At 40.3% G+C, this 23,700-nt stretch overlaps 1 protein-coding gene across 1 annotated transcript in view; it reads left to right on the plus strand.

Annotated features, from left to right (window-relative positions):
* Positions 1–23,700, plus strand: part of Fggy (FGGY carbohydrate kinase domain containing) — a 357,033-nt gene that overhangs the window by 225,165 nt on the left and 108,168 nt on the right. Inside the window, exons 9-10 of the mRNA XM_051188188.1 lie at positions 1,990–2,097; positions 19,257–19,318. Of these exons, the coding sequence (XP_051044145.1) occupies positions 1,990–2,097; positions 19,257–19,318 (170 nt within the window). The remainder of the gene's footprint in view (positions 1–1,989; positions 2,098–19,256; positions 19,319–23,700) is intronic.

The following is a 23,700-nucleotide window of genomic DNA, read 5'->3' on the forward strand; positions in this document are numbered from 1 at the left end:
TGTGCAATAGCATTGCAGTGTCTTGAACTTCAGAGCACCTCTCACCCATGGGCTTTGTTTGTAGTAGCCCATTTCCCATCATCTGGCTAACTCCTGCTAGTCTTTTCAAGCTAAGTCTTTCTCTTATAATCCACCACTCTACCTCACCATATGCCAAAAGCAGAATATAACAAAGAGGAAAGAGTATTGTCATAAAATAGCTCATGCTGTGATCATCAAGATTTCAACCTAATCTAAGTGATGAAAAACTGGCCTTGAGTGGCTGCAACAGTTTATAAAGTAAAAGGATCAAGCACTTTGGCTTTTTCCTCATTGGCTGCACATTAACTTCTTAAAAGCCAAAATGTAGTCATTTAAATTGATTGCTTATAGCTAACTGGCTTGATGTCAACGAACCATGGTGTCAAGAATGTAGAGTTAGCTGTTTAATTTCATTAAACCAGGCCAACGAGGTGCTTTGTTTTGATTAGACCATTTGGAGGAATCAGGACACCTTAGATTGTGATTTCTTAGTTAAGGGTAATTGACCTTGTGGGACTGATCTATGCTGTCCTCTCATGTGGATGCTGGGACTGGGAGGATGGAGACCACTAATTCTTTCCACAGAGAGGAAGCTAGCATTGAAAAGCTTTGTCAGTGGCTGTTCAAAATGATCACTTTTTCTGACTTGACATCTGGATGAATTGGTCAGCAAGGGGTTCACAGATAGAGCCATGTCCTTCCTTGGAAGAGAGTGACTTCCCCGTCATAAAAAATACATAATAAGATGCTGAAGCTAGAATCTCACCTTGCTATCCTGAATCATATCAGGCCTCTATTGTAACTCATAGGCTTTTCCATGAAACAATATGGTCACCCACATTGGGCCAGCAGCCATTTCTTCAGGTTCTTCTAGCTGCCTGGTGAATGGTAATGCTCATAAAATGTATACACGTAACCAACATCTTTCAAGTCCAGTAAATGAATAGAATCTTTACTTTTTCCCTCCAAAGACAGCAGTCATGACTATCTTATGTCAACCTACATGGTAATTGGCAGAGAATCATGTCCCATTTTTAGTGACTTGTGTGGACAACCTTACACTATACCTGGTAGAAAATTACAGGATGCTGGCATGCAGATTTTAGAGAATATAGATCTGGCAACAGAAATATGAATGGAACCTCTAATTCTCCTCCCCTTCCAGGATAAGCTGTGTTTCCAGTTCCTCCTCCTCATAATGCAGCCTATGTTGGGGATAAGCATGGAGGCATTAATCTATTGCCTTCTGCAAACCTCTCAGGAGGAAGAAAAGCAAGCGGTCAAGGAGAGCTCAAACCCATCACTCAGTGGGCAGAACTACAAATGGATTGAGAATGTTTCATTGGCTGATTGCTTGGTGTATGCAAAGAACCAGGCCTAAGGAGAAGCCTATGGAGCTCTGCTTCAGGAGAACTATGGTCTGAGAATGTCCACAAGGGCTGCTCCCATCTTCATTGACCCTCCTATAGGTCACTCTGTGGCCACCTCATTCTGAACTATCTGTGGATGGACGCAGGTGTTCTAGGTCACTGTAGAGCAATAGTTCTCAATCTTTCTAATGCTGTGACCCTTTAATACAGTTCTTCAGGTTGTGGTGACCCCCAACCATAAAATTATTTTCATTGCTACTTCATAACTGTAATTTTGCTACTGTTGTGAATTGTAATGTGAATACCTGATGTACAGGATATCTGATCTGTGACCTCTGTAAAAGGGTCATTTGACCCCTAAAGGGGTCATGACCCACAGGTTGAGAACCATTGCTGTAGATCATGGTAGATCTGATTTATTTTTCAGGGCTGCTGCTGGTGGTGGAATTAAATAAAACTTTTTAAAAGCTTGGTTAAAAAAAAAAAAAAAAGATGCTGAATTCCCTAGTGGTAGGAACACCAATAGTAAGAGAATAAAGCTCCCTTCCAGGGTCAGTGTTTTTACACACGCACGTATTTTCCTTTTTCTTTGTTTCAGATCAGCAAAGATCCAATTTTTGTACCAGGTGTTTGGGGACCTTATTACTCAGCCATGGTCCCTGGCTTCTGGCTGAATGAAGGTGGTCAGAGTGTGACTGGAAAATTGGTAAGTTGGCACTTTATCCATATGGTTGTGAACTACTATACCATCTTTTTACATCACCTATATACCCAGGGGCTGGACTGCTGGTACCTCAGGAGTCAGAAGTCAGCCCAGAGCTCAGTCCTCAGTATCTGGTATGCAGTATGTGTTCACTACACGGATGGGTGCTGCTCAAATTGCAGTAGTCAGCCCTTTTTCACACTATTTGTTCCCTGTTTCCCTTTTTGAGATGAGTGTCACCTGCTGCCATTCCCTCAGTGATTCCCTGCAGTCCTAGTGACAATTCAGCAAACCAATCCAGATAATTTTCTCCCAAGGACTGTCTCCTCTAGGCTCACAAATATACCTGCCACTTAGTCTAGACTGTAAAGAACTCTTGTAAACACAAATTCCCAGTGACTCATGTAACTCCATCTCTCTGTCCCTTTGTGCTGGATTCTCCCCTGCCCTTTCAGAGTTATTTACTATCTTGATGATGCACTTGTTATTTACGATGCAATTTCAGCTAATCTAGTCTGTGTTGTAGGAAAGCCTCTCTGAGGACATCACATGTGAATTAACAGGAAAGTCACCCAGAGGGTGCTCAGGTGGATGTGTCTGTATGTGCTTCTGTGTGTGTGTCAGGGGAAGATAGGGAAGTATCCCAGCCATGGTGAGCACACAATTACTCTAATGAGCTTTTCTAATTTGCTGCTCTAGAACACAGTCAGTTCCCTAAAGCAAGAGCCATTCAGTGACTCTTTTTATATGAATCCTGGTTCTTCACCCATAGGAGATGCTTAATAGAAATGTGTTGAATTGTTGGAACTGTTTAAGAGAGAAGACAGAAGATCCATAAAAGTGGGATGAATACTGTTAACAGGCTCTCTGCTCGGCGAGGACATTCTTTGCATTGGGTATTGAGCCAAAGGAGATAAATGGAGAACCAGGGAGGGAGTTCACATGAGAAGATGTGAAAGTGAAAAAATAAGCATATTTAAGGATGAGTGCAGTCAGTCCTAAATTTCTGTGTGGTATAAATTACTCTTAAAAAAAATGGCTCACATAGCAGGGACCAGATCTTAAGGCCATATAAATATACCTTCTGGTTTACTTTCAGTTGCTGTGTTTAAACACTGTGATCAAAACCAATTCATTCTAGCTTACCCTTCCAGGTAATAGTGTTTGGTTAGGGAAAGTCAGGTCAGGAACTCAAGGCAGGAACCCGAGGTCAGAAACTGAAGCAAAGATCCTAGAGTGGTGCTGCTTGCTGGCTTGCATTGTCTGTCTTTTTCAGATAGCTTTCTTAGCCAGCTCAGCCCCCATCTGCATAAGGAGGCTGGTACCCACAGTGGGCTGGTCCCTCCCACTTCATCCATCAATCACAACAATCTCTCACAGACATGGCTCCAATTAAATCTGATCAAGGCAATTTTTCAGGTGAAGTTCCCTCTTTCCAGATGATACTAGGTTGTATCAAGTTGACAATAAAAACAGCACAATTCATTTCTTCTCAAACAAGCAAATCACTGACAAACAAATCATTGTTAAGACATAGTCTTCCCTTTCTTGTCCTTAAGATCTCAAGTTAATGTCATAATTTAGAAAAAAAAAATAATCCAAACATAAAAGTCTCATGGTTCACAGGGCTGGAGAGACTGTTGAGTGGTTAAGAACACTGGACTTTTCTGTCTCTGGGGCCCTTGCAGTTTCACTTGACTAAGAATTAAGAATTAGACATCCCATTACTGCAGTGGATGCAGAGATCCATGGCAACACAAAGTGCTTAGAATAAGTGAGAGTTGCATACTCGGCCCTAAACAGTATTCATACTGTCTTCTTTTGGGCATAGAGCACACCGAGGAAGACCACGTGGAAAGAGTGTAAGAGTCAGAAGAGGGATAATGGGGCATCAAGTGATTCCTTTGGGGCTATATACAATGGTGGTTATGGACTCTCAACAGATGTGGTTGTCTCCACAGGGATGGGGGTGGGGTAGATGCAGCCAAGTATAGATGGGGGATGGATATCAGGGTGCCCTGCCCCTCACTGGTGAACTGTTTGCTACGGATAGATTCAGGGAGAGGGAAAGCTATTGCTTTCAATTGTACACCAACTGGTGACCCCATCAGGCTCCAAATGATAGTTCCAATCCAATGGTGACACAGATGGCCCTTGTTAAACTAAGGAAAAAGCAAAACCAGGCATCAAGAGTCTGAGAATGGGATAGGTAGGGAAGAGGTGAAGTTGGGAGGAGTAGGAGAGCATAAGAGAGCATAGACAGCAGAAAATAACCAGAATGCATTATATACATATTTGAAATTGTCGGTGAACAAGATTAATTAATAAATGAATGTCTACTTGTCTCACACATTTAATTTTACTGATATTTATTTCTTATTTGAAAGGCACACATTTCTTTCCTAGGACTGACTGACTTTAGTTGAACCATGTAGTGTCCAGCAAACATTGTTCTGAGCTTGCTGATCTGTCAGAATAGCTACACAGGAACTCTTGTTCCTTGCATACACTTTGCACAACATACGAGACTATAGTCAGTGGGGCTGCCCAGTCACTCCTCAACTGCTCTTCTCTGTCTTAATTGGTGTTGATTTTTTATTACTTGAGCAGAGAGACCAGTTGCTGATCTGTTTCTAAAGTACCATTGGCTTTCTGAGATGGTTGGAGTCTAGGTGATGGTAATTCATTCACTCATGTGCAAGGATTACTTAATCTGTCACACTGGGCCAGGGAAAGATGAGGTCACTCCACAGTCCTAAGGATAACTATAATTTATCATAGCACATGAAATAGTTGGTAGTATACCTGTAGTATATCCAGGTAGTATATAATCTGGAGAGATAGGGCCTTACATTTACTAAGGACCTGTTGTATGGCAAGGGTGTTTAGGTCCATTAATGTAGGTAGAGTTTTCTGACTGACAGCCTTGTCCCAAGTAACCGACTGAGAGACTTAATACGAATTATAAGTGTGTGGCCAATAGCTCAGGCTTGTTACTAGCTAACTCTTACATTTGAATTAACCAATTTCTATTCATCTATGTATTTCTGTGTGGCTTGTGGCTTGTTACCTCATTCCTATACTTCCTTCTTTCTTGATGGCTAGCTAACATCCCTCCTGTCCTTCTTCTTCCTGTCATTTTCCTAGTTTGACTTTCCCACCTAACTTTCTGCCCAGCTACTGGCCTGTCAGCTTTTATTAACGAATGACAGTAATACATATTCTTAGTGTAGAAAAGGATTGTTCCACAGCACATTAAGATCTGTCATTTCCTCTGGTCTTCACAATATGTGTATACATTCCATGGTAAAGCAACTTGATCAAATAATGAACAGTTATATTTAACAGAAAAGTCACAAATTAGTGCCAGTTTGCTGCCAGATTTTACCACAACTGGCCCGTGTGTTTGTGTGTGTCTGTGTCTGTGTGTGTGTGTGTGTGTGTATTTCGAAGCATGTGTGTGATTGGGTGTGTACATGCACATGGGGATGGAGCAAGCATCCCAGAGTGCACATGTTGAAGTCAAAGGGGAAATTTTGGAGATTCGCTCCTTCCACCATGTGAGTTTCAAGGATTTCATTCAGGCTGTCAAGCTTGTCGGCAAGTGCCTTTACATGCTGAGCTGTTGTGCCAGCCCAGAGTTTACAATTTTAAATAAGGTGGTCAAGGTATTTGAACAAAGAATGAGTAATGAAAAGCAGTTAGCTATTCGGAGACTGTGAGAAGAACCTATCAGGCCAAGGGAACCATCAATGCATGGAGCCTGAAAGGGTTGCTTGCTGGGGGAGTTATAGAAACGGCAATGGGTACATCAATGGAGAAGTATTAGAAAGTTAAATCATGTCTTTAGCCACTGTAAGGATTTTCACTATTACCCAAAATAAGATAGAGAAGCCCCTGGAGAAGAAGCAGACCATGAAATGCAGTGGCTGAGACTTTAAGGGTCGGCCTGCTCTGCTGTGCATTGATAATAGGCTAGGGAGATAGAAGCACTGGCCAGAGATGAGCTACGGCAGGAGGTCAGCTGAGATGATCATGCTGGCATTGATCACTCACCAAATTTGGAATATGTTCTCACAGTCAACCCGACAGGAATGCTTGATGGATTAGATGTGAAGTGTACCCGCAAAAGACAGGTCAAGGTTTCAGGACAGCATTGCTGTCATTGAAGAAAATGGATTAGGTGTCAAGAAGGTGGGCAAAAGAGGTCAGGACTCACTGCCTGTCTGAGTGCCGTAGCTGCTACCTTCCCAGAGTGGAAACGCCATTTGACTTTATGTCCCCAAGGAGCTACTATCATTTATAATTTTAAATTTAAAACCAAAAAATTTAGGATTACCTCATGACTCCTAATTTCCCTCATCTCCTTCTATCCAACCTATCAGTAAGTTGTAAGGGTTCTACCTCTCCAGTCCATCGAACAGTCATAGGTTTTTGTCTTACCTATTCTCAGTACTGTCTCCAGGCCCTCCTTGCCTCTGCTCTCACCTATGGAGCATGCATGCTTTGTACACTGCGCACAGGTACAGTTTGCTTTTCTGTCGAGTCTTATAAATCCTAGGTTTTGCTTGGAGTACTTAGATTCTTTATGATATTGCAGAGGCTGGTCTGAATGGATTTAGCTTATTCATTTTTACTATTTGTTTTCAGTGGTCACTTTTAGCTTTTTGCTTTGTTGTCTCTTCCTGCTACCGGGATTAGTTCTCTATTAAGAATTAAAATTCTTCATTTTAAATTCTATTGATTTGTGTTTTTTTTACAATCATCCTTTTTACATTATTTTTATTTATTTATTTATTTATTTATTTTTCTTATTTTACATATTGATCCCAGCTGCCTCTCCCTTCCTCCCTTCCCATTTCCCTCCCATGCCCCCTGACCACTCTCCCATTCCACCCCTACCCCCACTCCACAGGGAGGGTGGTGCCTTCCAGGAGGGGTCAACAAAATCTGTCAGGTCATTTGGAGTAGGGACTAGGCCCTCCCTCCTGCCTCTAGGTTAAGGGAGTATCCCTCCATGGGGAATGTGCTCCCAAAGTCCTTTCCTGTACCAGGGATACATCCTGGTTCCACTGTCAGAGGTCCCATAGACTTCTCAGGCCTTCTAACTGAGACCCACATTCAGGGGGTCTAAGTTGTTCAATGCTGGTTTCCCAGCTATCAGTCTGGGGGCCCATTAGCTCCTCCTTGTTCAGGTCAGCTGTCTCTGTGGGTTTCTGTAGCCTGGTCTTGTCCTCCCTCTCTGCATCTGGATTCCAGTTCCACTCAGTGTTTAGCTGTGGGTGTCTGCTTCTTTTTCCATCAGCTATTAGATGAGGACTCTATGATGGTGGAGAAGTTAGTCATCAATCTCATTATCAGGAAAGGGCATTTATGGTAGCCTTTACACTGTTGTTCAAATTGTTAGTTGGGGTCAGTCTTATAGGTCTCTGGACATTTCTCTAGAGTCAGTTTTCTCTTCAAACCTGTAATGGCCCCCTCTTATATGGTCTCTCTCTCTCTCTCTCTCTCTCTCTCTCTCTCTCTTTCTCTCTCTCTCATCTATTCCTCCCCTGACTCAATCTTCCTAGTCCTCCTGCATGCTTTCCTCTCCTCCCCTTCTCGTTCTCATAGCTCCCTCTCCACTCACTGCCCCCTCCACTCCCATTATGCTCAGGAGATCTTGTTTCTTTCCCCTTCTGTGAGGGACCTTGTATGAATCCTCCTTGTATACTAGTTTCTCTGGTGGTGTGAATTATAGGCTGGTGTTCCTTTGCTCTGTGTCTAAAATCTATATATGAGTGAGTACATACCATGTTTCTCTTTTTGTAACTGGGTTACCTCATTCAGGATGGTTTCTTTAAGTTCCATACATTTGCCTGCAAATTTCAAAATTTCATTGTTTATTCTGCAGAGTCGTATTCCATTGTGTAAATGTGCCACATCTTCTTTATCCATTCTTCAGTTGAGGGGCATCTAGGTTGCCATTACAAATAATGCTGCTATGAACATAGTTGAACAGATGTCTTTGTTGCATAGATAAGGATCATTTGGGTATATGCCTAAGAGTGAGATTGCAGGGTCCTTTGGTAGACTGATTCCCATTTTCCTGAGGAAGCACCATATTGATCTCCAAAATGGCTCTAGAAGTTTGCACTCCCACCAGCAGTGAAGGAGTGTTCCCCTTTCTCCACATCCTCTCCAGCATGAGTTATCAATGGTGTTTCTAATTTTAGTCATTCTGGCAGGAGTAAGATGTTATCTCAGAGTTGTTTTGATTTGCATTTCCTTGAGACCTCTTCCTAAACATAACTCTAGTAGCACAGATACTGAGATCGACAATTAATAAATGGGACGTCCTCAAACTGAGAAGCTTCTGTAAGGCAAAGGACAGTTGACAAGACCAAATGGCAGCCCACAGGCTGGGAAAAGTTCTTTACTAACCCTACATCTGACAGAGGGCTGGTCTCCAAAATATAAAAAGAACTCAAGAAACTAGTCGCCAAAACACCAAATAATCCTATTTAAAAATGAGGTACAGAACTGAAGAGAGAACTCTCAATAGAGGAAATCAAAAAGGCTGAAAGCACTGAAGAAAGTGCTCAACATCCTTAGCTGTCTGTCAGGGAAATGCAAATCAAAACAACTCTGAGATACCATCTTACTCCTGCCAGAATGGCTAAAAAATTCTTGCATTATTTTTAAGGGTTGCTTTAATGATTATAACAAACATGCTAAACCTGTTTTGAGTACTCTTCCTAAGAAGCTGTCATTGCTAGAACTATGTTTACCACCCTCCCAGCTTCTTACGCCTGCATTGTCCTTTGTGTGGTATCTACCCATCATAGAAACCCCACAGTCATTACCTTCTGTGGTTTAAATGGTGTATTATTCTGCTCAGATTGACATAACAAATTACCACATCATGGGTACAAAAATTATATACATCACTTTTCTTCCTGTTCTGCAGGCTAGAAGTCTATGATTCAGGTTATGAAATACTTTGGTTTTGGTAGACACTCCTCCACACTTATGTCTGGACTTCTGGCATCTCTGCCTCTTCTTATATGAACAAGAGTTGTGTTGTTCAAACACCACTGTTATGACTTTGTTTAACCTTGATTACGTTCATAATGATTCTGAGCACATTAGAGATTCAAGCTTCAGTTTTGGGATTTGGGATTTGGTTCCATTACAGTCAGGCATGTTTTCAGGAAATTCTGGGAACTACAAACCCTTTTTTTTTAATTATCTATGTAATGGGTTTTTTGAGACAGGGTCTCCCTTTGGCATATGTTATTGTGCAAGACAAGTGGCAAAAAACAAAAATTGTCTTTAATTTTGGTGTATTTACATTCAAGTTACTTCTCAATATAGAAATTATGGTTAACTTGTCCTTTTTTTTTCCATTTTCAACATATACAGAGGTAAATTATTTTTTATTCTGTTTTGAACCGCCTCCCAAAAAAAATCTCATAACTAGAAAACATAATATACATGTGAGTGTGTTGCACATGTGCATGTGCACACAAAGGATAAATTAAATAAACATAAACCAACAAACAAACAAACTTGACAAAGCTTTATAAGACAATGAACCTTCAAAAATGCCTCCAAGTTTTGTTTTGGCCATCAACTGCTGGAAATGGGGCCTACCCTTTGGACTAGATCATATGCCCAGTGAGACTCCATTGGTTGGAGAAAACTAACTTTTCCTTTGCAAATGGTTATCAGTTAGAGATAATTTCCAGGTTAAAGGTGGGGCTTGTATCCACTTCCCCTCTCAGCACTGGGACCCCAGCTGGCCCAGACCTGTGCAGGCCCTGCACAGTCTCTGTGGGTTCATATGTATGTCAGCTCTGCTATGTTTAGAAGGCCGTGTTTCCTTGGTTTTCTCCATTCCTTCAGGCTCTTACAGTATTTTCACCTCCTCTTCCAGGGTTCCCTGACACTTGAGGGGAGGGACTTGATGAAGATATCCCTGTTAGTACTGAGTGTTCCAAATTCTCCCACTTTCCACACATTGTCCAGCTGTGGGTCTCCCCCATCTATGATAAGGGGAAGTGTCTATGATGATGGCTGAGCAAGACACTGGCCTATGAATATAGCAGAATGTCATTAGGAGTCATTCTACTGCTATGTTTCTTTAGCACAACATTAGTATTAGGTTTTCCCCAGGTCCATGGCCTATCTAGTTTCAGGTTCTTCACCATCCTAGTAGTATCTTGGATGAATTCCATCTCATGGAGTGTGCCTTAAATCCAATCAAATATTGCTTGGTTACTTCCACAAACTTTGTGTCATTATTTCACTAGTGTGTCTCTCATGCAGGTCACCATTGTAGATTGAAAGGTTTGTAGTTGGGTTGGTGTTTACCTTTCTCCTTTGGTAGAATGCTGAGTACCTTCTAGCACCAGGGATATTATTCTCTCTGTCTGTTCATGTGGTGGTTGGAGCTTATCCACTTACATATGTTGAGCTGTTCCTGCATCTCTGAGATGAATGAAGCTCACTTGATAATGGTGGATGGTCTCTTTGATGTATTCTTTGATTCGGTTTGCAAGTGTTTTATTGAGAATTTTTTGCATCTATATTCATAAGTGAAATTGATCAGAAATCTTTAGGTAGATTAGGTATCAGAGTAAAATAATGGGGCAGTGTTCCTTATGTTTCTATTTTGCAGAATAATTTAAGGAGTATTGGCACTAATTGGTCCTGGGTTTTTTGTTTGTTTGGTTGGTTGGTTGCTTTTTCTGTTTTTTGTTTGTTTATTTGTCGTTTTTTTGGTTGGGAGAGTTTTATTTCTTTTTATCTTATATATTATTGTTATTATCATTCATCTATTTACAGCCTCCCTCCATCCTTCCCTCCCAGTCCCTCTTCCCCATCCCTGTTCCACATCCCCATCACCTCTTCTTCCATCTCCTTCAGGGAAAGGGCAGGTCTCATATGGGTATCAATAAAACATGGCATATCAAGTTGCAGTAAGACTAAGCACCTCCCCATGTATTAAGGCTGGGCAAGGCAATCCAGTATGAGAAGCAGGGTCCCAAAAGCCAGTAAAAGAGTCAGAGATAGCCCTTATTCCCACTGTTAGGAGTACCATAAGAGGACCAAGCTACACAACTGTAACATACATGTAATGTCTAGGTCAGTCCCATGCAGGGTTCCTGGTTGTCAGTTCAGCCCCTATGAGCCCATGTTAATTGACTGTGTGGACCTTTCTGTGGTGTTGTTGACTCTTCTGGCTCCTACACTTTTTTTTCTCCTCCTGCTCCACAGGATTCCTGAACTCTGCCTAATGTTTGGCTGTGAGTCTTTGCATCTGCCTCCATCAGTTGCTGGATGACACCACTCTGATGACAATTGGACCAGGCAACATTTGATCACATGATATGGGCCAGTTCAGGCTACTTATCCATTATTACTATGAGTCTAAGTTGGGTTCCTCTCCATAGTCTCCTGGAGGATTCCCCTGCTCCAGGCTTCCGAGGTTGAGAAACTTTTAGTGACTGCTTCTATTTCACTAGGTGTTATATGTCTGTTTAAATTGCCTATCTGATCGTGATTTAACTTATTTCACTTTGGTAGGTGGTTTATATAAAAAAATCCATTTCTTTTAGATTTCAAATTTGGAGTATAGGTTTTTAAAATATGTCCTTATGATTCTTTGGATTTATTCAGTGTCTATTGTTATATTCCCCTTTTTTGTTTCTAATGTTTTAATTTTGATCTTCCCCATCTGTCTTTTCGTTAATTTGGCTAAGGGTTTGTCAGTTTTATTGATTTTCTGAAAGAACAAACTCTGTGTTTCATTGATTCTTTATATAGTCATTGTTTTATTTCTATTTTATTGATTTTATCCTCAAATCTAATTATTTCTTGCTGTCTACTCCCTTAGGAAATTATTTCTTCTTTTTTTTTTCTAGAGCTTTCAGGTGTGCCATTAGGTTACTAATATGATAACCCTCCATTTTTTATGTTGGCACTTTATACCATGAACTTGACTCTTAGAACATCCTTTGTCGTGTCCCACAAATTTGGATATATTGTGTTTTCATTTTCATTCAATCCTAGAAAGTTTTTCATTTCTTTCTTAACATCTGTCTGTAGTGAGCTGACCCATTTCCGTAAGTTTTTAAGCTTTCTGTTGTTGTTCATATCCAGCTTAAGTCTGTGGTGGTCAAATAGGATACAGGGTATTATTTCAATTTTCTTGTGTCTGTTGAAACTTGCTTTGTGTTTGAGTGTGTGGTCAACTTTGGATAAAGTTCCATGACTACTGAGAAGAAGATATGCTTTTTTTGTGTTTGGGTGAACTGTTCTGTAAATATATGTTAGACCCAATTGGTTTATGACATCATTTAGTCCAGCATTTTTCTGTTTGGTTTTTGTCTAGATGATCTGTTGTCTAGAGTGAAATGTTGAATTCACTCACTATCACTATGTGAGGGTCAATATGTGATTTTAGTTGGAGTGTTTCTTTTATGAACTTGGGTGCCCTGTGTTTTGTGTATAAGGTGTTTAGAATTTTAATATCCTCTTAGTAGATTTTTCTTTGATGAGTATATAGAGTCCTCTATCTGTTCTGGTTAGTTTTGTGAAATATAAAAATGGCTATACCAGTTTGCATCTTAGGTCTCTTTTCTTAGAATATCTTTTTTTTTATCCTTTTACTCTGAGGTGAAAATCTATTCTTGATATTAAAGAATCTTTCTTGAGTACAGAAGAAAGATGGGTTCTAGTTTCGCATCCATCTGTTAGTCTGTGTGGTTTTCCTTCTTTTTGTAATTTAAATTTTTTTCATTTTTACATACTAGCCTCAGTTTCCCCTCTCTCCTCTTTTCCCTTCCCCACTTACCCCCATTCCACCTCCCATCCAGTCCTTAAAGGGGCTAAGGCTTCCCTTGGGGAGTCAACAAATTCTGGTATAGCAAGTTGAGGCCTCTCCCCACTCCATCCAGGCTGAGCAAGGTATCTCACCATAAGGAATGGGCTCCAAGAAGCCAGTTCATGCACCTGGTATAGGTCCTAGTGCCACTGCCAGCCCCATCCCAACAGATCAAGCCATATAACTGTCACCCACATTCAGAGGGCTTAGTTGGGTCCCATGCAGGATTCACAGCTGTCAGTCCATATTCCATAAACTCCCACTAGCTCAGGTCAGCTGTCTCAGTGACTTTTTCCATCATGCTCTTGACCTACCTTGTTCATATGATTCCTCCTCCCTCTCTTCGACTAAACTCCAGGATCTCAATCCAGTGCCTGGCTGTGGGTCACTGCATCTGCTTTCATCAATTACTGGATGTTGGTTCTATGATGACAATTAGGGTAGTCACTAATCTGATTATGGAAGAAGGCAAGTTCAGGCACTCTTTCCACTGTTGCTAGGAGTCTTAGCTGGGGTCATCCTTGTGGGTTCCTGGGAATTTCCCTAGCACCTGGTTAGTCCCTAAACCCCTAAGGGCTCCTTCTATCAAGATATCTCTTTCATTGTTTTCCCTCCATCCCTCCCCCCAACTCCAACATCTTGAGCTCCCCTGTTCCTATTCCCTCTCTTACACCACCACCACAATTTACCCAGGAGATCTTAACTATTTTCTCTTCCTGGGTCCTCCATGTGTGTCCCTCTTAGGGTACCCCTTTTTTCCTAACTTCTTTGGGGGTTATAGATCGTAGCCTGGTTATCCTTTGCTTTATATCTAATATTCACTTATGAGTAAGTGCATACTATGTTTTTCTTTCTGGGTCTGCATAACCTCACTCTAGTTCCATCCATTTGCATTAGAATTTCAAGCTGTCACTGATTTTTATCACTGAGTAATACTCCAAAAGGGCACATAGTCTCTGTTTTTATTAGGAAATTGCGAGCATTGATGTTGAGAATTATCGATGAATGGTGTTTGTTGTCTCCTGTTAATTTGTTGTGGTGGTAGGTCTTTTCCCCTTCTTTTCATTTGCTGGTCTGGGGTTATTTATTCCTTTCATTTTCATGGGACGGTTAATCTCTTTTTACTTCTTTTGTTTGAAGATTTCCTTCTAGTGCCTTCTATAGAGCTGAATTGGTAGGTAGATACTGTGTAAATTTGGTTTTATCATGGAGTATCTTATTTTCTCCATCTGTTGCGATTGAAAGTTTTGTTGAGTATATAGTAGTATAGGATGGCATCTATGATCTCTTACAGTTTTTTTAAACATCTGTCCAGGTGCCTCTGGCTTTTAGAGTCTCCATTGAGAAGTCAGGTTTATCCTAATAGGCTTGCCTTTATATGTTACTTGGTCTGTTTCCTTTGCAGCCTTTAGTATTTTTACTTTGTTTTGTATGTTTAGTGTTTTGAAAATTATGTGTTGAAGGGACTTTCTTTTCTGGTCTAGTCTATGTGGTGTTTTGAATACTTGATAGACATCTCATTTTTTTTAGGTTATAGAAATTTTCTTCTGTGCTTTTGACCTAGAGTTCTTTTCCTTCCTCTATTCCTATTACTTTTAGGTTTGGACTTTCCATCATGCCCCAGATTTTCTAGATGTTTTACGCCAGGGGTTTTTGTTTTGTTTTGTTTTTAGATTTAACATTTTCATTTCTAGTTTTATCTCAGTTTGAGTTTACTTCAGGGATTCTATTTCCACTCTTTTGTGTCTTGAACTGTTGTCTTCATTTTCTACACTGTTTGTGTTTTCATAGATTTCATTAATGGATATACTTATGTCCTCTTTAAGGCCCTTACACATTTTCATAATAGCTGGTTTGAAGTCCTTGTCTTATCCTTCGGCTATACTCTCTTTCTGAGGGCCTGCGTGTTAGCATTGCTAGACTTTAGTGGATACGTATTGTCATGGTTGTTACGGTGTTTATATGCTGGTGCCTAGACATCTGGGTTTGGGATGCATTTGTGACTCTAGTTGTTGATGTCTAATTGGGTAGGTTTTCCCATCCTTGATTTCAGTTGCCCTCTTTTGATGTTTAGAGAGTGTATCAGGTATGGATTGCCAAGTCTGGAGAGCGTCTGAGTCCCTGTCATGTGCACCTAGTTGGCTTCCCAGGTAGAAAGTATTTCTATGTATTGGGAAATGAAGTAAAGAAGTAGGAATATAAAAGGAGGGGGAACTGAGAGGGTCCATGGAGGGAGGAAAGCTGTGTCTGTCATGAGCCATCTGTAGAGGCCTCAGGGAATGGGAGAAGAGAAGACAGCCTGCTATAGGTGTTTTGCTACATCACTGGGGATTAGACCAGTGAATTCGAGAAGGAGGGCAAGAATAGCAGTTAAGATCACTTCCCTGATTCCCAGGCCCACTGGGTTCCAGAGAGAGTGCATTCAGGTGTTAGAACCTGCCAGCTGAAAGGAATGAGGTGAGGGAGGAAGACAATAGGAAAAGATCTTTGCAGTGCCCTGTCAATAGGGGCAGAGAGAAAGGAGAGACCTCAGCTCTCAATCTGCTACAGAGGTGAGGATGAGACTGGGGAGCTGAAATTGCAGCATGGGAAGGAAAGTGAAGATTGCTTACTTGATTCCCTGTCCAGCATGGCCAGTGGTTTTCATGGCAGAGCCAGTGTTGACTCTTTCTATCGAGATTTCTTTAATGAGAAAAGAACTTTTATCTGTCTAGGGGTTGTACTATGCTCGGGATACTCAGTTAACATTGGCAGAATCTGTGAAAACTATTGGCACTCTAAACTATATTTGAATTTTGACATAATGTCTCTCTTTGTAAGAAAAATTACTTTTGTTTATCTTTGTATCCTGTTCTTAAAATGGTAAACAGCACAAAATAACCATATATCAGATGTTAGTTTCACAAATAAACAAGCTAATTATACTAAAAATACATAAAGCTCCAGTTTTGCTGGTGAGGGAACTAACTACTTTGAATTAAATCTGAATTTATCTGCTTACTAGAGAGCATTGTTCTATGTAAAGCAAATATTAAAGTTGTGAGGAAACAAAATGTAGTTACTGTCATCTTTCAATGATGTTTATAACTTCCAGGGGACTATGGTGTTGAATCGACAGTTCCTTCCAGCAGGATGTTGTCTTTTATTTTTCTTCTTCTTTTTACGATTTTTTGCATCAATGCACTATTTACCTCGTTCCCAGCCATTCCTTCTCCTCCCCTCCAAGTCTTCCATGCCTCTCCCACAAGAATTAATGATTTTATTTCTTCTTCTATAAGTATTCCCTCTCTCTCTCCCTCCCTGCTCCCCCCCCCCACACACACACACAATTGAAGCATATTAGAATAAATGTGTTTAAGACTCACCAATTATAGTTGGCTAATCCATCCCTGGAGAAAGTTTATTTTCTCTGTCTCATCAGCCACCTGTATTCCCATTTTCTTGAGAATATTGGGTGGGGGTAAAACCAAGTTTCTTGTTTTGTTTTGTTTTTTTTTTTTTTTTTTTTTTTTTTTTTTTTTTCTTCTGTATAAGAAGACTAGGTAAGTGTGCCACATCTTCTTTATCCATTCTTCAGTTGAGGGGCATCTAGGTTGCTTCCAGGTTCTTGCTATTACAAATAATGCTGCTATGAACATAGTTGAGCACATGTCTTTGTTGTATGGATGTGGATCATTTGGGTATATGCATAAGAGGAGGATTGCCAGGTCCTGTGGTAAACTAATTCCCATTTTCCTGAGGAACCGCCATACTGATCTCCAAAATGGTTGTAGAGTTTGCACTCCCACCAGCAATGGAGGAGTATTCCCCTTTCTCCACATCCTCTCCAGCATGAGTTGTCATTAGTGTTTCTAATTTTAGTCATTCTGGCAGGAGTAAGATGTTATCTCAGAGTTGTTTTGATTTGCATTTCCCTGATAACTAAGGATGTTGAGCACTTTCTTAAGTGTCTTTCAGCCTTTTTGATTTCCTCTATTGAGAATTCTTTCTTCAGTTCTGGGTGGTCAGGGTGCATGTGAGGGGGCAGAGAGGGTAAAAGGGAGGGAGGGCAGGAGGGAGGGAGGGGGAACTGGGATCAACATGTAAAATAATAAATTAAATTTAAAAAAAGACTAGGTAAAACCAGATGGTGGTGGTGCATGCCCTTAATCCCAGCATTCGAGAGGTAGAGGCAGGAAGATTTCTGAGTTTGAGGCCAGCCTGGTCTACAGAGTAAGTTTCAGGACAGCCAGGGCTATACAGAGAAACCCTGTCTTGAAAAACAACAACAACAACAAAAAGCAGAAGAAAACTAAAAAATAACTAAAGTAAATTTGAAAAAATTATTGTCAAGGGTATACAAGCCTCTCTACTCATGACTTCCCACCTTCCCACAGGAGCTAAAGCAGGAAAATTGTGAGATTAAGTCTAGTGTGGGTTGCATAAAATGAGATCCTAACACAATAGAGAGAGAGAGAGAGAGAGAGAGAGAGAGAGAGAGAGAGAGAGTGACTTGGTAGGTAGCTCGGTGTGTGGACTGTTGTACTTTTGTGTATGCTGTACATACATTTCACTGCATCCTCAGAATTTAAGCACATTTCCTAGCACATTTAGTGTTCAATAAACACTAAATAACTATACTCATAGAAGAACTTCCATGTCTTTCTGGAAGTTTATTTAAATACTTTTTTTGTGAACTCCTAATGTGCTTCTCATAAAAATTAGCATCAAATGTAGAGATTTGCCCTATCTGTTAAGATATTAATATATCATCCCTATTCTCTAGGAGAATTGTGATTTCCCCCCCCCCCCACCCAAGGCTCTAGGATATGCTTTACTATAGTGACCCAAAGTTGAACCGAGAAGCAGTACATACTTCAAAACTACATTTTTTTTCAATTGAAATGATCAGTGGCTTTAGTATTATTTTGAAACATTTCCACAAAATTGTTCCCAGTAGAAGTTACTAACTTACATTCAACCCAGAATTTTATTAGACCATATAGCATATCAGTTATCATCAAGAACCTTATGTTAGAAACCACAGTTTGAGGCCTGCGTCTCTGACCTATGCCTTGGGAGACCTGAGCCAAGTTAGTTACCTAATTGAAGTCTTTGAGCTCCAGTTTTCTCCTCTGCTTAACAGACAGCAGCATCTTCCTTGGAGCTCTGTAAGCAATAGAAAAATTAATGTGTGTATAATTCTTAGGTTAGTGTTGATGTAAGTAAATGAGTCGATAAATGTTAGGTCATATTTATGTTAATGTTGGCATTATGGCAGACACGCTTCTCTTCCCAGGAATCCTGTTTTAAACGAAGCTATTGGGATTCAGAGCCGCTTAGTGTATGATTCTTAGTCACAAAGATGGTGAGTGGCAGAACCAGAGCCTGGCCTCCTTGTCTCCAAAATAAATCTGCTTCCTTTGTTCACAGCCCTAGTTCTTAAGAAAAACACTCTGCCAATTTCCACGGGGCCAAAATAGTCTGTTCAAGACTGAATGAAAGTAATTTCTTCCAAATGGTTGTTTTAGACTCCTGGAGACCAAAGTAAACATTCAGAAATATACAGATTAGTTAGCAGGCAGAGAAAAGTGTTGAGAAGCATTGATGTTCCCAGGCATATTACATGTTCTGTTTAGAGCCACCAGCAGGATTAGGAATTAAATCCTAGACATAGAATTCCAGATAAGATCTGTACAATTCAGACATTCCTGTCCTTGCAGAATTGTCCTGCTTTCCCCTGTGACAATTTTCAGTTTGGGGTGGGGTGGGGGTTCTCTTGGCAGGTCCAGGGCACCTCGCTGTGCTGGGACTTGGTCATTATACTGTCTCTCTTGCCTGGTGTCAAAGGCTTCATTAGTAGGGCACAGTAGGTTGTCAGCTGCTTAGAGGTGACAGCCTGGATTAGTGGGGAGAAGTGAAGTAAGTGATCAAGAGACAGTTAGTCCTTTCAACAACCTAGATGCCTACACCTTACCCACTTAACTGACCCATCTCTTCTCAATCTGTGTTCTAAGGCCAGTGCTACCTACTTCTGCATTAAGCATCTCATCTGCTATTCTTCTTTCTAAATGTTGTTTAATAAATCAAAGGGCCTTGCATTAAATAAAAGCCTAAATTTCTGAAATAATTGACATATCTGAATAGAACTGACATTTTTTTTAATGTCCTTAGAGTCTCTATGGACAAAGACTTGAGCAAACCAGGTGTGTGTGTGTGTGTGTGTGTGTGTGTGTGTGTGTGTGTGTGTGTGTGTGTGTGAATTAAAGATAGAGGCACTATGAAATTGACCTACCTCTTCTGTGTTTTTTAGATAGACCATATGGTGCAAGGCCATGCCGCCTTTCCTGAACTACAAGCCAAGGCCACAGCCAGGTAACAACTGTTCTACCTATGGCCTGTCTGTGTGGATGTACGAGTGACATTCATTTTCAGAAGTTGTATGGTTTTTCAGAGCTTATGAACAATGCGAATGTTTTGCAGTACTTAAGATGATCATCCAGATGGCTTAGAAAATACATTTGTTAAGTTTGTTTTAGAACGATCTAAGAAAAATCAGAGAAACTACTCCCACACACAGCTTGTGTGGATGAGCAACCCTGGTGGAAATGACCATGCATGTGCATGGATTTGGGAGTCACACCTTCTGGGTGGTACACCCCTGCTTTACACCTTTGTAGATGTGTAGTCTTGCACAAGTGATTTCACCTCGACTTCATCTATGAATGTAAAAATAGTAACTAATACACAGTGGCTTCAGAAATATATCAAGTAAAATTGAGTGCAAAGGAGTACAAGAAAATATATGTATACTTACTCATTTGTGCAAAAGAACTATAGGAAAATAAGGTTAGAAAACAATGAGATGGTTGCTCATAGAGGGTGTATAGGAAGGGGATGGAAAAAATGTGATTTTGAGCAGGATGATAAGAGAACACCTCTGGATATATGTTTTTATATAAACTTCTCTCACAGAACCATATTTACAAGAAGGAAATGTGGGTGTGTACTTATGATAGAGTGGACCAAACAAAATACAAATAGTAAAACTTGTTCTATATTACAAAGTAATAGCTTGCCTATCCTACTAAAAAGGGTCAAGGAAATAGAAGAAGTGACCAAAGTTATTCTTGGCAAAGGATATTTTGACAATATTATGCAACAGCTAAAGGTAGAAACAATTGCATAAACATTATACTTCTAATTTCTAAGTTTGCTTTTCATGTATATGTGTTACCTATTCTGAAAACTCTTGTGTATATACTCTAATTGAGCAAACAAGTAACTGCACAATGCTAAAGAAGCCAAGATTATCACAGCTAATGAAAGGACGCTTAGAAGATTGGTATGCACAGACCATTAAAATTCACATGCCAGAGCTGGTTAACTCCCTGTTGTTGTCATAGTACTTAGTACTTAGGAGTACCATGAGTTGCAAGCCAGCCTGACCTACGGAGAAAGACCCCTGTCTCAAAAACTAATAAACAAACAGGCACTCAATATTCAAATGTTTGTAGGTTAGTTAGAAGTTATTCATTGACTGAGTGGTGATGGCTTACACATTTAATCCCAGCACTTAGGAGGAAGAGGCAGGCAGATCTCTGTGAGTTCGAGGCCAGCCTGGTCTACAAAGTGAGTTGCAGGGCAGATAGGGATGTTACACAGAGAAACTCTGTCTATAGAAGAAAAAAACTAACCAAAAATCTTGAAAAAAGATAGTGGTCCTTAGGCCAATTCAGCCACAAATGTCTTTCTATCACTCCATTATGATTTCATAAAACCACAACAGCACTGACATGCTTAATTTACTTCCAGGTGATATAATATTGAATCATATCTCAAGGATATCATTATGTAAATATTTAATGCTCAATATAAATTTACAGAATAATTCGATTTTATAATGAAGCATAACTTCTGTAACATTCTTCTGTAGAAGAACCCCATTTCAGGTTATGCTACAAATACAAAAGGAAAACATTGTAGTCTTGGAGCCTCTGTATCAGCGAGCAGTCCAGAAGCAGTAATTCATGGAATTTAGTCTAGAGTGAGACCTGGACCTAGGTCTTCATGAACGAATACCATATCTAGCTGCCTCCTCGCTCTTCCTCCTCTTTACAACTGAGCTTCTCCAATACTTTGCCTATATTCTTAGTCTGCATTTAGTCGTTTTCTCCTCCCTTTTTGCCTATTCTAGTTTGAACTGTCACATTCAACTTCCTGAAACTTTCTACTTTAATGTTTTTTAGGTCATTTAAGCTTTGCTAAATCCACAAGATTCATTACGGACTCTCTTCTCACATTCACCACAGCAGGTGACATCAGTGACCACTTTCTCCCTTTTTCATGCCTGTACCTAACATTCCAAGATATTGCCTATCCTTGTTTCTTTTATTTCTGATTCTTCCTCCTTTCCAAGTTCATGGGTTCCCTGGACCCTCACATTAGCATTCATCACAGCTAGTCCTCGGGCAATCTTGCTGTTTTTCTGTCTCTTCCAAAGAAATCCCAACTATGCTCTTGACTTCATATCTTTCTGTATTTTGATGAGTCTCATACATAGTTATTGAATAAAATTATTTCTCTTCCATCTTCCTCTTTCTTTCATTTTTACCATACTAGATCTATTTGGTACAACAGTCTCATATTTCTGATCTTAGAATGAAATACAGAGAACTCTGTTAAAATAAAGTTGACTTTTTGAAAAGGAAGAAAATCCATACTTGGAGCCTTCTGAAGACGCTAAAGCTTATCATCTCCCCTCATAGCTTAGCTTCAGCAAATCCTGTTTGAAATTCTGGGAACAAGTATAGATAAACAAATGTAAAATAAACAGATCCTCTTGATCTACCATAATCCCTTTAGGCCCCATCTCTGAATAGAAATGTCTTGTGAGCTTATAAATTAAGTAAACAAACCTGATGTTCTTATGCATGTACCTGGCAACCATCACCTTTTTAAATATGGGGCCAGCTTTTCAGGTATTTCACCCATAGACAAAGATTGCTTTCCATCCATTGCAGTTTCAGCTCCTTTACCCTTTGTCTGGATTTTTCTTATAGCTGCTAAACTAAAAATGTCTCAGAATGAAGTTAGGATGAAAGCAATCTTTGAGTAGATGATGTTGACATGATATATCAAGGTTTGCCTAACATATATAGGTCTAACATATATTGTGAACATTTATGATAGAACAGGGAAGAAACAAACAAACAAAACTTGCTTTTATAAAAGATATATATAGATATATATAGATATAGATGTGTATCTATATTTATATAGATATAGATATATATTATAACAAGTACATAAACATATACACATGTAGTCCGAAATTGATCATTTCTAAGTGAAAAAATACAGAGCAAAGGGTACTTGGACAACAGGGGACATGTCCTTGCACCTTGCAGCAGTAATTCTTAAAGGAAGGAACAGAAAAAGCTATGATGCTAAGAGAATAATCCCTCCAAATAAAAAACTAGCAAGTTTCAAGGTCTTATGCAGCAGCCAGCTTGGTGGGCTGAGCAAACACTGGAAAGCCTTGTAGCTGGACACAAGTGGGAGGGAGGGTGTGGATTTGGGATGTTAGTTGCCAGTTGCCACACACTATGCCAGTCACCCTAGATCAGCTAAAGGACACTGGATTTTATCCACATGTTTATCTTTTGGTTTTGATCTTGGGGTTCTAGAACTTGAACCCAAGCTGTGTACCTACAAAATATATAATGATCATCGAGCGAGCTACACTCCAGCCCCAGTGTCTGCAGTTTTTTTAAGGCAGAGGAGACATGTGATAAGATTTGCCTTTTAAAAAGATTACCCTGACTATTCTTGCCAACAGACCAGATCAATGAAAGCTTGAGAAAGTAAGGCCCTGGGTGTCCTCAGGAGACTCAGAGTTGACTGGAGAACCTGAGCAGAATGTGTTTGAAGTGCCTTTGGCAGAGGTCATTATGAGCAGTGCCCCTCTCACTGAGCCCATTGGTGGCAGGTCTATCAGGACTATCTTTGTTCTGCCAACTCTTTTTCCCAAAGACCTGTCTGTGGTTTCAACTACTTTCCCTAGCTTTTCTGGTGTTTCAGTTAGCACAACTCAGTTTTCTTGATCACATCGGTTCCTCAATCACATAATTCCACCAAGAATCAATTTCTTCAAATTCACTGTTCCTCTGCTGTCACAGGTCTAGATTCAGTTAAAACGTCTGCTGATGGAGATTCATGAGGATGCCAAGACCATTTCCCCTTTCCTTGAACCATGCTTCATTGAAGCAGGCAGCAAGTGAGCTCCAAGGTTGTGTTCAGCACAGGTGACTACATAGACAATGAAAGGGTCCTGGGCTCAGACAAGGCTTTGAGTGATAGCATAGGTGACTCTGAAATGATGATTGCCATGGGACTGGTAAGAAATCAAGAACACGCTAGGCCCAGAGAAGAAGAGTGAAGAAACACTCAGGGGATTAGATGTGCAGATGATGAGGTTAAAAGGTAGTTTTTCATGGAGTTTTTCATGGTAAGAACTCAGGAGACCAGGGGCCAGGCTGAGAAGAACGGGAACTGTACCTGAAGTAAAGCCCCAGGTGAGGAAAACAACTAATGTCAGAGCCTCTTGGGCCACAAAGGAAGTTTGTCCTTATCCTGAAGACAGTGGGGTGTCACTACAGGTTTTAGTGGAGGTGGAAAATATCATCTCCTGCATTGTAGAATCTCTAGGAAGCAGTGCAGAAAGCCTTTCAGGAGGGGCATATTTGGAAACCAAA

Source organism: Phodopus roborovskii, unplaced genomic scaffold, assembly GCF_943737965.1.
Source record: "Phodopus roborovskii unplaced genomic scaffold, PHOROB, whole genome shotgun sequence".
NCBI classification, from domain to species: Eukaryota; Metazoa; Chordata; class Mammalia; order Rodentia; family Cricetidae; genus Phodopus; species Phodopus roborovskii.